Below are 14,017 nucleotides of genomic sequence, written 5' to 3' on the forward strand. Positions count from 1 at the left end.
TCTGCTTCTCTGCTCTTCTGCTCTGCTGCTCTGCTGCTCCTTTAGTAAAATGTTTTTCACTTATATTTAATATTTACATAAATTAAATCATGATCATGATGTAACTAAATGATTTTATCTAAATTATTATTCCACTTTTTTTTTACCAATATGCTACATATGATTTATTAATAGAGAATTGTGCCTGTTAATTGAAAGAAAAAATTAAAGTTATACAATATCTATTAATTTAAATATGTGTATTTTAAAGTAAAATAATTTTATTAATCTCAAATATAAATATCTATCTTATATTTTATTATCTTAAAACTATTTTAGTAAATAAATTAATTAATAAATTATTTTAAATATATATGATTTATCCTATTATCTTATATATATTTTTAATATACTTTTAATGACGATAAATTATATATATATAATTAACACAAAACGTATAATTCTTTTTTAAAGAAAATGAAAATATGTAGAAACAGTTCAACCAATATTATACCAAAATAAATAATTTTGTAAATACCTTTTTAGTTAAAGAACAGAAAAATGAATTATTTGATTTTTAGATAATATTTTACTACGAATTATAATATTTTAATTATATTTATTGTTATTATTTTAATATAATATTTTACTATGAAAAGCAATTATCGAATGAAGCAGAAAATGGGTGTGAAAAGAATACTTTTTGTTTAGATTTAGTTTTCATGTTTTTGTAAGATAAACTAAAACCAAGTATAAATATATGAGAAATGAGAGTTTCATCCACAATCATTACTCTGTGCAGAAGTTTTGTATAACTTAGTCCACGTATACTGTTTTTTCAATTTAATATATATGCATAATATTTTCAAATTTTCTAATAATTGCTTAATGTATTATTTTATATTTTATATTATCATTATATTATTTTATAATGTCCAAAGGAGCAGAGCAGAGAAGCAGAGGAGAGAACTAAAAAATTAACGTCCGTTTTGGTGAATTTAACAGAAGAGACTTGATTGAAGCAAATTTTACATACGTTTGGACGAAATTGACACTTTTAAACCAAGTTTGTACGTAATTGAAATTTTTTTAAGAAGATGGACTACTTTGACACGTTGCAGCCAAATTAGGGACAATGCAAGCAATTAAACCTTTTTTTTTCAATGGAATTAGTCATTACTTCCGATAATTAATGTGACATGTAATACTTGTGTTATAATGCAAAACTCCTAATAATTTCCCTAGATTTTATTAAGAACATTGGGAGCAAATTGCTAATTTTGAGATTAGATTATAAACTAGGCAAGTATTGTGTAAATCTTTCCTCCATAAATATTCTATACTCCACCTGCTTTTAGAAATAATGTGCCAGTAAGTAGCTCTAGAAGTATTTCTAACACACTATTAACTTGCATACTACAACTGCGTGTACATGTATGATGATTATGGGCCTAAAAGATGCATCAAAGTAAGATCATTCTATCATCCTCGAGCATAACCATTCAATTAGCTGTGCTACTCAACTGTATGCTGATATAATTATACAGTCTTACATTAAAAAATCCCATGGCAAGAATTTTTAGTTTCAAGGGGGCACAAAGAAATACATGTAGTGCAGAAATTCCACATCTGTATAGTGAGTGCAGTTGGTGTAGAGGATTCAACCAATTGTTTGGGGGACAATTGTTTGTTGGCGAAGTTCCATTAAAATTTACATTTCACCACATTCTGCAATGACGCAAGCTAATTTTGGCCGGTTATTGGGTCCAGTTGCCACGTTCTCAATCTTCCTTACAACCAAAAGGCCATCTCCAAGCACTCTCTGCATGAAGGGAGGATAGATTGTAAATGCACAACACATTAAAAAATTTGGGAGAAGGAAGATGCCAGTAAAATTTCCAAAAAAGCACATAGACAAGGAGTGCATATGAATTTTTGAGTTAAATTTCATTTTAGACAATAACTGCGATATGAGCAAGGCATGTAGTCCTCCCCTCAAAGGGAGACATATTATTTTTTCCCATCACATTTGGCATAATAAGCAATTAGCAATCTGTGCATGCCGAAAAAACCTTCACATTTTCTACTTGCGTAACTTAAATTTGAAAGTTGATTTAGTTTGTTCAGATCTCAGGCTTAAGGTATTATTCTAAGTTTACAGATCTGATAAAACCTTGCAATCTTTGTTACCCAAATATCCGGCATCTGAATTTGAATTCATGAAGACATAAAACTTGAGGAACAATTAAATTCAGATTCTGGTGGCTGTTTGAAGAATAATTAATATATGCAACAGAAGATATGAAAAGTATACCCCGAAAACGACATGCTTGTTGTCAAGCCAGTCGCATTTTGCACATGTTATAAAAAACTGCAAGATAGAGAAGATTTATCAATACAAATACATGACCAATTCAAAGTTGCCACTGAGAAAAGGGAAAGAAAAAGGGGGTGACCATTGGAAAGTTACCTGACAACCATTGGTATTTGGTCCACTATTTGCCTGCAGATTAGACAAACTGGACTTAATCCTTTTTTACATTATAACAAGCGAAAGCATAATTTACACATACATATAGAATCAATTGATGCCGTAATTGGTTGAAGTTAGCAAAGAAAAATCAATATGATTTCAAAGTGTTCAGGAAGTAAAACAATTGTAAGTAAATCTGTTCGGAAATATAATATAGAATTGCTTATGTAAGTGCTGCCAATTAGTGCTCCAGTTAAGTAGCTATTTCACGAATTGATAACCATTGTATGATTCCAGTGTGCAGGATGCAAAAACTTTGTAGATTAACCTTGTTAGGAACTGTCGTCTAGATTTGTGTAAGTACTGTCAATTAGTACTCCAGTTACGAAGCTATTTAAGGAATTGATGAACATTGCAATCATCCCAGTACAGAAGGCACAAACGAATACATACCATCGACAGAAGGCCGGGGCCAGTGTGTTTGGCAATAAAGTTTTCATCATCAAGCTTAAGTCCATAAATTGAAACACATCCACTACCATCACCCTGCAAGGAAGAATTTATTAGAGTAAGGATTTTGTATAAAACTAGGATTAGTTCTATTGTTGCTCCTGACAAATTTATCCAAGCCATACAAATCTTACGAATTAAAATGGAGGGCAGAACTGCATGCAGGTAAATTCAAAGATAGATCAATTAATGCATACACATGAACAGCGGTACTAACTAATTATCTACATAAGGGAACTTTGAGGTTGTAAATTGTGTGTTTTTTTTTTTTGTAGGATTCCAAATAAAAAGACATTGCAAGGATCACAAGAAAATTCTAGAAGAAAACCTTAGTACACTAAGTCGGCTTTTGGTCCTTGAAGTTTGGAACAACTCCCTAGCACAACTCAATTTTCATGCAAGTACTTTTTGTCACACAAATTTCTTGCTTTTGTTTTCCTCTGTTCTGGAGTGTTGCTCAGCCTTTCATTTATAATTTACTCAAATTATTAATGTCTTAAATTTTGGATTATTTTTTCATTGTGAGTATTTTTGTGTGTAGTATAAATTTTTATGGATTTGTATTTAAAATCTTCAAAATAGCAGTCATGGCGTTAACCCACTACAGCAGTTTCGCAGTGAACCTCTTCAGCTATAAGGATTCATCACTATAAGATAGTTTCCACAAAAATGTTGGGCATGAAACATGGATGTTATAACTAAGTTAAGCATCATGTCGTATCTGTACTAAAAGATCAAACCATGCATAGGCATCATCTTTTTTTATTTTCATGAATGTTGACATAAACACCTCAGCTATGGCATAGTACATATTTAACAGATAAAGTCAGAAAAACCACACCAGGTACCTTTACAAAATCGCCAGCTTGAATCATAAAATCCTTAATCACTCTATGAAATTGACAACCCTTGTAACCAACCGGAAGTCCAGCTTTTCTGCAAATAAAATCAGATCATGAGAAGTATTCTTTAACTTAAACCCACCAACCAAAAATGTAAACAATCTGGCCGTTTGAATGAGTTTTGGGATATAATTGGGATGACTTCAGCCTTCCGTACTCACAGAATTGTACTTCTATGAGTAGAATAATGATTTCAGTAATCATCCCCTTTCCCCACAAATAGATGTATGCAGCTTTATCCCATCAAGTGGAGAGACCATTTCTAAAATTCAAAACCTTGACCTTCCACTCACAAGATTTGACTTAGAAATACTATCGCACCACGGCAACATTTGACTTAGAAATACTATCATTATCAATTCATCATTATGACAATCATGAAAACAAAGGCTGAAAGCCAAGAAAGCAACACTAAACATCCTAGCACTGGCCGTCATTCAATTTTAAGACTCTGAAAGCAGGAAACGACAAGAAAGTGCTGCCAACTAGGATTAAGGCTAAGAATCTTGCATTGAAATTCACCAGTATAAACAACCAGAGTATACTACGGGGATGACAGTAATAGATTCATATCGTCATAACTATCTTGAGTCCAAATGGAAAATTATAAAAACAAAATATCCCAGTGAAACAGTATGGGGATACAATTGGGATGACTTTAACATCCATCCCCTTTTTTCCCCACAAGTGGAGAAACCATTTCCAAACTATAAAACCATGACCGTCAGGTGACAAGATAACAACCTTATCACACCAGACCAACATTTGACTTAGAAATACTACCATTATGGCAATCATGAAAACAAAGTCTGAAAGCCAAGAAAGCAACACCACCCTAGCATTGATCCTCATTCAACTTTCAGACTTTGAAAGCAGGAAATGACAAGAAAGTGTTGGATAGACTGGAGAAGACTGCTTCACTACCTGTACTCCCCAGTGCAGAACTGCCTGCCAAATAACATAAGCCAAATTCATCAATTGATCTGGAGATGATTCTGTCATTAGAGAGAATCTGAAAGCAAAACAAACACCCACAAAAAAGTCCAAAACAAAACTTAAGGAGAGAGAACAAAATGAAATGGTTTCAGTCCCTTGTTAGGGTCTATACAAGCACGTGTAGTTACGGACTAAACATCAAAACTTGAGATATTTTCGGGAACCAAAAACTCTTTTTTTTTCTCCAATTCGTGGAAATTCGTTCATCAACTTAACAACAAGGTTAACTAACAAGCAAGCCAAGGCCCAGAAAATAGTTATCAGCATAGCCCTCAGTGGTTGCAGCAGAAGCACATAAAGTCAAGGCACAGAGAAATAGTTATCAGCATAAAATATCGGGAGGAATTAAAAACAAACAAAAAATTTATAACGAACAAAATCAAAGCTTGAGATATTTTCTCGCACATAAAACATATTAAAACTTTTTTTCCTAATTCGGGAAAGTTCATCCACAGCACGATAGCAGAAGCCAAGGTTCAAATGAAGAAGTCTAAGCATAAAGCACAGTGGTTGTACCACATGTATTCTAAATAAGGAACAATAGAGACTCTACAAAATCGAACGGAGTAACGAACCTGAAATTCTCGGCGGTTTTGGGCGCAATGTCGGCGAAGAGTTCCATCTTGATTCGACCAGCAGGTATGTTGCCGATGGTGACATCGAAGAAGACGATTGGGTTCTTAGGGTTTGGAGGACGCACGTGCCACTCCACACCCGCGTTCGTGTTCGTGGTCGCGTTCCCTGCCACCGAAGCAGCCATTTTCACCTCAGACAACTACTGCGTAACGATTCCAAGAGCCTCACGCTCGCACTTTAAATTGAAGTGAAGAGAAAAAGTGTGGAATAAAAACCAAATGGAAAATAATAATAATAATAATAATAATAATGTCTGAATTATTAAGTATTAACGGTTCAATTTTTCTGTTTAATTTTAAATATTAAGTATTTTGTCAGTTCTTTTATAATAGATTTAAGAATAATAAACATTGGTTAAATTAATGTCTTAATCATTTTATTTATTTATAAAATTCAATTTCATACCTCTATTTTTTAAATCCCTAATTTTATATCTTAATTTTTTTTTTAAATTTCAATATTATTCTTTTTGTTTAAGTCGACTTGGCATCTTTAAAAAAAAGATTGGGAGGATACATTTGATTAAAGATGATAAATTATTTGATTGAGACTAGTTAGGGACAAAATAAGTTGGTTTTTAGACCAATAACTTGGTTAAAAAAATTGACATAGTTAGAAAATAAATTGATACTAACTTCGGGACTTTCTGTAACACATATTTTTATATAGGTTTAATTCCTATTTTGGTCCCACTTTTCGTAGGGTCTGTTCAAATTGGTCATACTTTTTTCCAAAAGTTCACTAAGATCCCACTTTTCGCAAAAACGGTGCAAATTAGTCCTTTTTGGTTACGGCGTTAAAAAACTAACGGCACAGCTGCCCAGTTGGAAGAAAACTGATGAGCTGTACATTTTTTTGTTGACGTGGCACTGTGAATTGGTGATTCATCCTGAGAGCAGAGGATTCATGGCTGTTTTACCCAAATTGAAAAGCAAAGTTAGGGTTCTGAAATTTAAAAGCAGAGGTTTAGGGTTAGGGATGAATTCATCACAGAGTTGTTCTTCCTGTTCGAAGGCAACCTCCAAAGGATTTTCGCAATCCTCACACGGTGTTGTTTCCAGGGGAGTTGGGATAACCCCTATTTGCCACTGTGGTGATATTGCTGTAATGAAAGTTGCTAGAACTTCAAGGAATGCTGGGAGGAAATTTTGGGGATGTCGCCATTACAAGGTGTTTTGAATAGCGTACTGTCCACTTCCATGTGTTTTGGATTTTATTTGTTTTAACATTTTTGTGTTCTTGGTGAATAATAGGGTGGGATATCAAGTGGGATGTCATGTAATTTTTTCAAGTGGTGTTTTGAGGACAATGCTGATGATAGAGATGGTACAATTGTGAGACAAAGCAACAGGATATTTGATCTGGAAAATAATGTCAAAGAGTTGCAGAGAAGGATAAAGTTCTTACTTGGAGTTGTGTTTGCTGTTATTGTGTTGAACATTATGACATTGTGGCTGTGTTTAGCTTGATCTTAGGTGTGCAATGTGCAATTTTATGTTTTGTTCATGTAATGGGTTAGGTGTTTAACATCATGTTTTGTTGATGTAATATCAGTTGTTGTAATATGAGTGAACAATCTGAGTTCGTGCAATAAAGTTCGTTTTAGTCCCCCCTTTGTTTTAAAAATGTTAAATGTAGTCCCCCTTTGCTTTAAAAATTGTTCACGGTGGTCCCTTTTTCCTTTAAAAATTGTTGAAGGTGGTCCCTTACGTATATTACTGTAATACATATTAAGGATACGTGGCAAAAAACAGATATAATTACATAATATCACTACTTCCAAATATCACAACATAATATCAGTACAACTATAATAAGATATTTAATTAAAGTGGTTAATAAGAATTCAACATAGACAATGAAAGTGCTTAATAAGAATTCAACACACACAATTAAAGTACTTAATAAGAGTACAAAATACATCCAAATACATCCAAATTAATGGTAATTAATGGGAAGGAGTTGATCAAATTCTAAGTGGGGAGATGAGTGTTGGTCATTGATGTAAACGCAAGAAGTGTGGAGTGACCCGTGATGAGTAGAGGGACGAAGTAGTGCATGGGATGAGTCAGAGTGTTGAAAAAATGGTCTGGTAATCGTTTACAGAATCCTGGTAAACGATTACCCGAGAGAAAACTGGATTTTGTACAGAAAGTCCAACACAGGTACTCAGTCATGTGAACTGGGGTCACCATTGGCCAAAAAGGTGAGTTTTAAGCACTTTTGCACTTTTCTTAGGGTGGTCCTGGTGTTTCAATGGTGGGAGAAGTTGGTTGGTGATGTGATGTGAGTCCAATGAGTGTGGGGTGACCCCTCATTAGTTGGAGGAGCAAGGTGGGTTCAGAAGTAAAAGGCTGAGGAGCTAATTGGACAGGAGCATCAAACTGCTGATTCTCGTATTGCTGGACTGGCGGAGGCATAAAAGTATTCTGGAATGGTGGTTCTGGATATTTCTGTGGAGCTTCATACCATCCCAAACTAGGGTCATTCCATCGAGAATTATTGTTGTAACTCTGTTGTACACGGGGAAATTTCTTCAAGAACAAATGCATCAGATTCTCCCATTTGATAACGCACTCTCGAGGAAGACGAGTTTTCCAATCCTTTGCTGCTCCTTTTAACGAGTGGGAAAATGCCCTTAAGAAAACTTGATTATCCGCGACATTTGGAGGTTTCATTGCATAACAAATTAAATAAAACTTCTCCAAATGTTCATGTGAGCATTCGCCGGCAAAACCATGAAACTGGGGCATCATTTTTATCATTCCAATATTGAGAAAGTTATGATCACCATCCTTATTAGGTGGAACTGGCTCCCAAGGAGAGCTCTCAGAAATTGGAGGATGGGCCATATTCTTCTCAACATAGAGGTCAGCAGAATTATAATCATTGTACCACGCAGAAGAAAAATCATAATTGGAGGTATTTGTAGAATAAGCACTGTTCACAACATTAAAATAGGTAGACATGGAAAAATAAAAATACTAACAAATAAAAAATAAATACTAAAAATTAGGAAACAAATAATTCACAACACATTTATACATGCTACAGGTACACACAAAACAGAACAAAATATATTTTTTTTTATATTTTTTTTTAATTTTTTTTTATTTAACAGACATAATACAAAACACAACACAACAAAAATATAAAAGACTAAACATATATTAACACAACATATATTAACACAGTAAAAATCTAAAAGAAACCTGAACTGAAGTGACAACGCCGCCAAAATTTGCTGAAGGTGTCGTTGTCGCCTACAAAAATATACAAGACAAAACACACAAAACAAACATATTAACAGAACAAAACTTTATACAACAAAAATCTAAAACCGAACCGTTATTGGTCCCCGACAGCGGCGCCAAAATTTGGTACAGCTGTCGCGGCCGATCAAATTTAATGTGCAATTAAAATGCAGTATAACTAGGAAGTGACTCCTAGGTCGTCTCTCAAGGACCAATTTTGGTGGTTCAGTCTCAGATTTTTAACAAGAAAAGGGGGGGGGGGGGTTTGTGATTTTTGGTTTTGTTTGGATGCGATAAAATTAAAATTGGAAAACACAACTAAAATTAAAAACGTTGAAATAAATTTTAACGACGGTAAAAACTGAACGGTAAATATACAGAAACGGTAAAATTAAACGATGCAGAAAATAATAAACGGTAAAATAAAAGAGACGGTAAAATTAAGAACACTTCACTGAAAATGAAATTTGTCAAAGATTCAGCATTTGCAGAAACAGTAATTGTGCAGAAAATGGTAAATGAAAATAAAATTCAACGAACATTGATTGAAAAATGCAACTGGAAAATACAATTAAACTTCAATTATGAAACTGGAAATTGAATCAAACACACAACCTCCCCCAGAGGGGAGGAGAAAACCAAAACGTAAATTTTGCACTCCTAACTCTACTCCTAATCTCTAAGTACTAAAATCTCTCCTCCATTCTCTGCTTTGTTGCTGCCAATTTATAGCAAAACTCAGGAATCTAGCCTCCTGTGACTTCTCCATTTGTTCTCTGTCTGTTTGTGTAGCTGGAAGACTTTCTTCACCTCCTCCTAGCCATGCCATGCCATGGGGCCCTCCATTTGTTGTCTTCTTCTTCAATCCTTGGAGCCGTGGGCTCCTTTCTCAATTCTTCTACTTCCATCAGGCCGTGATTGTGGCTGCTGTATGTGCAGCCTTCGTGACTTCCTCCATGCTCCCAAGCTGCTGGACCATTCTCACCAAAGCTCTGCTCACCGTGAGCTCCACTCTCTTAGCCATAAGCTGGACAAGGCCGTGAAGTGTGTACTGGACGTGGATCAGCTGCCTTCTGCCGTGAAGCTTCTTCTTCAAACTCAGCTGGATGTGCTGGACTGTGAAGGTCTTCTCTACTGGACCAGCTGCTTCCAAGCTGCTTCTTCACGTCCCATTCCAGCCCCCTTTGCTCATGGCTGCTGGATGCTTCTTCATATTGATGAACTCAACCTCAGCTGCTGTGTTCTTGTGTGGGGCTGCACTTCTCCTTTCTCTTTGCTGCACCGTGATCTTTCTCCTTGACCAAACCTTCACTCACTGCCTCTCCTCTTTGCAAGACTTGAAGCTGCTGGATTTGTAAGCTCCATCAACGTGAAAGGGTGGCCATTCTTTTCTTCCTTCCAAAATTAAATCAACACAGTCGTGACCTCCTCTTCTTTGGTAGACCAGCTGATGCACTCCTTCTTGCTTCCAGCAGGCCATGTGATCTTCTACTCCATAGAAGCCTTTCCCTTGGACATGAGCTGCTGCTGGGTTTGGACGCTCCAAGCTGGATGCGTGAATGCTTCATGCTTGCTGGACCAGCTGGACCGTGAAGTTCTCCTTAAATAACACTACTTCAAATAAAATCCTGCACTTCTTTAGAACTTCCCATATGTGGCCGTGAACTTTCATGGGGTGGTAGATCCCTTTATTTAATCAAGTTTTAACACTTCAAAATGAATTTTCCAATGCTAACAAGTGGTGGCCCCTTGCAAGTTTCTGAATGTATGCTCTCAACAGAATTTTGCTAAAATAAAATCTCTATGGGCCGTGTGTTTTCTTCATGGTCACTTACAAATGTTTATTTAATTTGTCAAAAGCATAAAAGGAGGTCATGTGTTTTTTTATGAAGAACCAAAAGCTTACCATGAGCTCACGTGAACTCTTCCCAATTACTTGACAAAACGGTGGCCACTACTTGGAACTTGGTGGTCCCTTCCTTGTCTCCCATTCAATTTCACTTGCAAAGAGAAAGAAGACTTTAGTGATTTCTAATGTGAAGTGGCGGCTCCCACCTACTTGTAAATGTTTGCAATATAAGTTGTTCATGACCGTGCTCTTCACTTCCCTTGGTAATAATGGAATAAAATTCAGCATTTGGAATAGCATGTGTGGACTTTCAACCAAGTGGTAGCCCCCCTCATTCCATTCCATTTGATTCACGGCTTTACTACATTCTCTCAAGCCAAACCAAAATTCTCCAATCCTAGGTGGCTCTCTTACTTTTTGTTTCCATCCAAAGTATGTGATGTTTGCTGAAATACTTCTCCATGGCCGTGGCATTTACTTAGAAGGTGGCTTCCTCCAACAACAAAAATCACAATTGTTATCTTTCAAGAGAATTCTGAAACCGTGAGCTGCACTTGCAATGTGGTGGCTTCCTTTCATTATGTGCTTCCTCCAAAACGTATTTCTTAAGAGTGTTGGGAGGTCTTAGCATTGTCCAATTATCAATTCCTAGTCACCACAAGTACCAAACAACAAGCAAATGCAAACAGATTAGAAGTCACTCAAACAGTGTGCACTAAACTGACATAAGAGAGTAAAACAAATACTGGGAACAATACGTAACGAATTTGAACAAAGTAAAAACTATACATGAAAATAGACATCCAAACGAAACTATGAAAAAAAATTGCACGGAAAACGGATAAGAATTGAACTCAAACGAAGACACACAAGTTGACACAAAATTCACGCAGCACTGAGCGAAAATTGAAGTGGCTGAGATGCATTGGCTCAATTGCCATTTTTCATTTAACCTTCAAATGTCCCAAATTTATTTCCAAAATTTTCCTTGAAATTACTAATGCGAATAATTAACTCAAATAATTCAAATTAATAAAAATTAGAATTTCTGGTCAAATTAAGCACAATTAGCAAAAACGGAAAAATACTGGACATTTAAGCACAATTCCCCGATTAATTCTAGCACAATAAACTAAGTGAAGTGAATAAAATAATGATTCATCACTTCCCTTACCTGGATTCGTGAACAAATTGTCCTAAACACAAGATTTGCAGCTCGCCCAACTAACGTTTTCTACCCTCAACGGTCACTTAACTCTTCCAATCAAATATAACCACAAGAAAAACCGAAATACTTAGACTACACCCTTGCGTGCAGCCAAAACTTGGTTTTGCATGTAACCCATAAACGAACGTACAAGGTCGAGAACTTACCAGTTTCAGAATATGGATCTGTTCGGTTCAAATTGAAGTTTACGGCGTCGGGAGTACTTCTATGGTCTCTAAAACGTGATCGGAGTAGAGGAAAATGAGTTACAGTAGAGAGAAGGAAGAGGTTTCTAGAGAGAAGGAGGAGAAATGGAAAGTCAGAATTGTTGGGGAAGAAGAAGGTGCATGCAGAAGAATGGGAAGAGAGTTTTCAGAAAAAATCATTTTCCCTTCCCACGTAGGACGAGCGTCCGTTCTTCTGCTGCCACCTGTATTCCACTAACTGATTTCCGATCCTCGTTTAACAACACCTGGCGTCCGCGCAGAGGAGATTTGGATGCGTTTTAATGGTTCTGAGGAGGGTTTGGACACATTAAATGTGATTTGACAGGTGGAGGCTGGTTTAAATTTCCAAGGCCTTACAGCCAACTTCAATGATTATTATTTTAATGTTATAAGAGAAATTACAATAAAAAGATAAAAACAAAATAAAAATGTAATGAAGCATAATAGCTGTAGTCTCATCTTGCAAGTTGCAACCTTGATAGACATAATTTATATTGGAGGAGATGGTGAATCACAATTATTGCTTTGTGTAATAATTGAGGTTTAGGGTCACTAGTTTTTTTCCTTTATTTCGGGTCCAATATTTTTCTTTTAAATAAAATTCAGAATACATTATTATTAGGCTTTTATTTCTTCCGAATATTACATTACCTTTTCCTTTCCATGAGAGATTAAAGTGTATGATATTTTATTCCATTTTCTATTTTCTATTAAAGTTCTATTCACTTTTTTGCAAAAAGTACTTAATATTGAGAAACCTTTTTACATTAAGGATACAAGTGTATTATCATTTTCTTTTACACTACAACACGCACTCTTCTTTTTAATAAACAAAATTATATTCTATTTTACTCTACAATGTTGACATATGTATTATGCTAATATAAGTTTCTTTTCCAAAGGCTAACTCAAATATTTTTCTCTACAATATATAATAGAGTACCAATATCAGGTCAATGTTTAACTAACACTATTGGTGTAGTATTTATATAAATTCATGAATACATTTGTATTTTGTTGTATATTGTTAATTATTATGTTCATTAAATATAATTCAAATTTTTATAATTTGATTAAATATTTCATTATGAAATACAAAGTAATTATCGGGTTTTATAATCTTGATATACTTTTTAAATTAATCCATATACATGACAATTTTAACATTAAACGAACTTTATTTATTTCAATTAAATTTGAAGTCTTTCCGATAATATCTTAGTAATGTCAAACTGATTGACCATAGATTATTATTATTATTATTATTATTATTATTATTATTATTATTATTATTATTATTATTATTTTGTGATATTGAATACATAAATTAGACCGTTTGAATTTACATTAAAACTATTTGAGACTCATTAAATTAAAGAAAAATATTGTGTAGTTCTAAAAATAAAACCCTTTTTTTTAGAAAATAATAATTTAGAATGAGTAGAATATAATTTGAATACACTGAACGCTAACAATATAATTTTTTTGCATCATTATTTAATTGTAGATGGCAATGTATTATAAGCTTATTGGCTTTTGTAAAAATCATTTTAAAACTGAAGGTTGCTCCCTCCACCATCACCGATTCTCTCTGCACCTCCCATAAAATTTTTAATGATAAAATGGCTCTTTAAATTTTTACTTTTTATTTTAATCTTAAAACCGTAAATAATTCCATCTCTCCTCTCATTCAGTTAGCCGCATCCCCCTTTCTGTCTCACTCTCTTCTCACATTCGTCTCTCATTCTCTTCTCTGTTTTCGGCGCAGTTTCTTCTCATCATCCAGATTTGTTTGGTGTCGTCCATATCCGTTGGAGATCCGTTGGTGGTGTGGGTGTCCGTGTTGCGGTGGTGTGGAGGTGGTGGTACGTTGGTGGTTCGTCGGTGGTGCATTCGTGGGTGGAGAAAGTTGGTGCTGAAGGTTAGTTTTGTTTAGATATTTCTAATTGAATATGAATGTGTGTTGTATGTTTGGTTTGCTGGA

The 14,017-nt window shown here is 34.8% G+C and overlaps 1 protein-coding gene across 2 annotated transcripts; it reads right to left on the reverse strand.

Annotated features, from left to right (window-relative positions):
* Positions 1 to 1,437: 1,437 nt before the first annotated feature.
* On the reverse strand, positions 1,438 to 5,690 carry LOC108338835 (peptidyl-prolyl cis-trans isomerase CYP22). 2 transcript variants are annotated; one of them, XM_017575875.2, is made up of 7 exons: positions 5,436 to 5,686; positions 4,789 to 4,812; positions 3,811 to 3,898; positions 2,906 to 2,998; positions 2,450 to 2,482; positions 2,294 to 2,350; positions 1,438 to 1,801 (listed from the first exon to the last, which is right to left on the reverse strand). In XM_017575875.2, exons 1-7 carry the CDS (start codon positions 5,618 to 5,620, stop codon positions 1,691 to 1,693), a joined length of 591 nt encoding a protein of 196 aa, XP_017431364.1. In that variant the 5' UTR covers positions 5,621 to 5,686; the 3' UTR covers positions 1,438 to 1,690. The 2 variants fall into 2 exon arrangements, with proteins under 2 accessions (XP_017431364.1, XP_052733705.1); XM_052877745.1 differs by lacking the exon at positions 4,789 to 4,812 and having other exon boundaries at positions 5,436 to 5,690.
* Between the last annotated feature and the right edge of the window lie 8,327 nt (positions 5,691 to 14,017).

Source organism: Vigna angularis, chromosome 5 (assembly GCF_016808095.1).
Source record: "Vigna angularis cultivar LongXiaoDou No.4 chromosome 5, ASM1680809v1, whole genome shotgun sequence".
Taxonomy (NCBI): domain Eukaryota; kingdom Viridiplantae; phylum Streptophyta; class Magnoliopsida; order Fabales; family Fabaceae; genus Vigna; species Vigna angularis.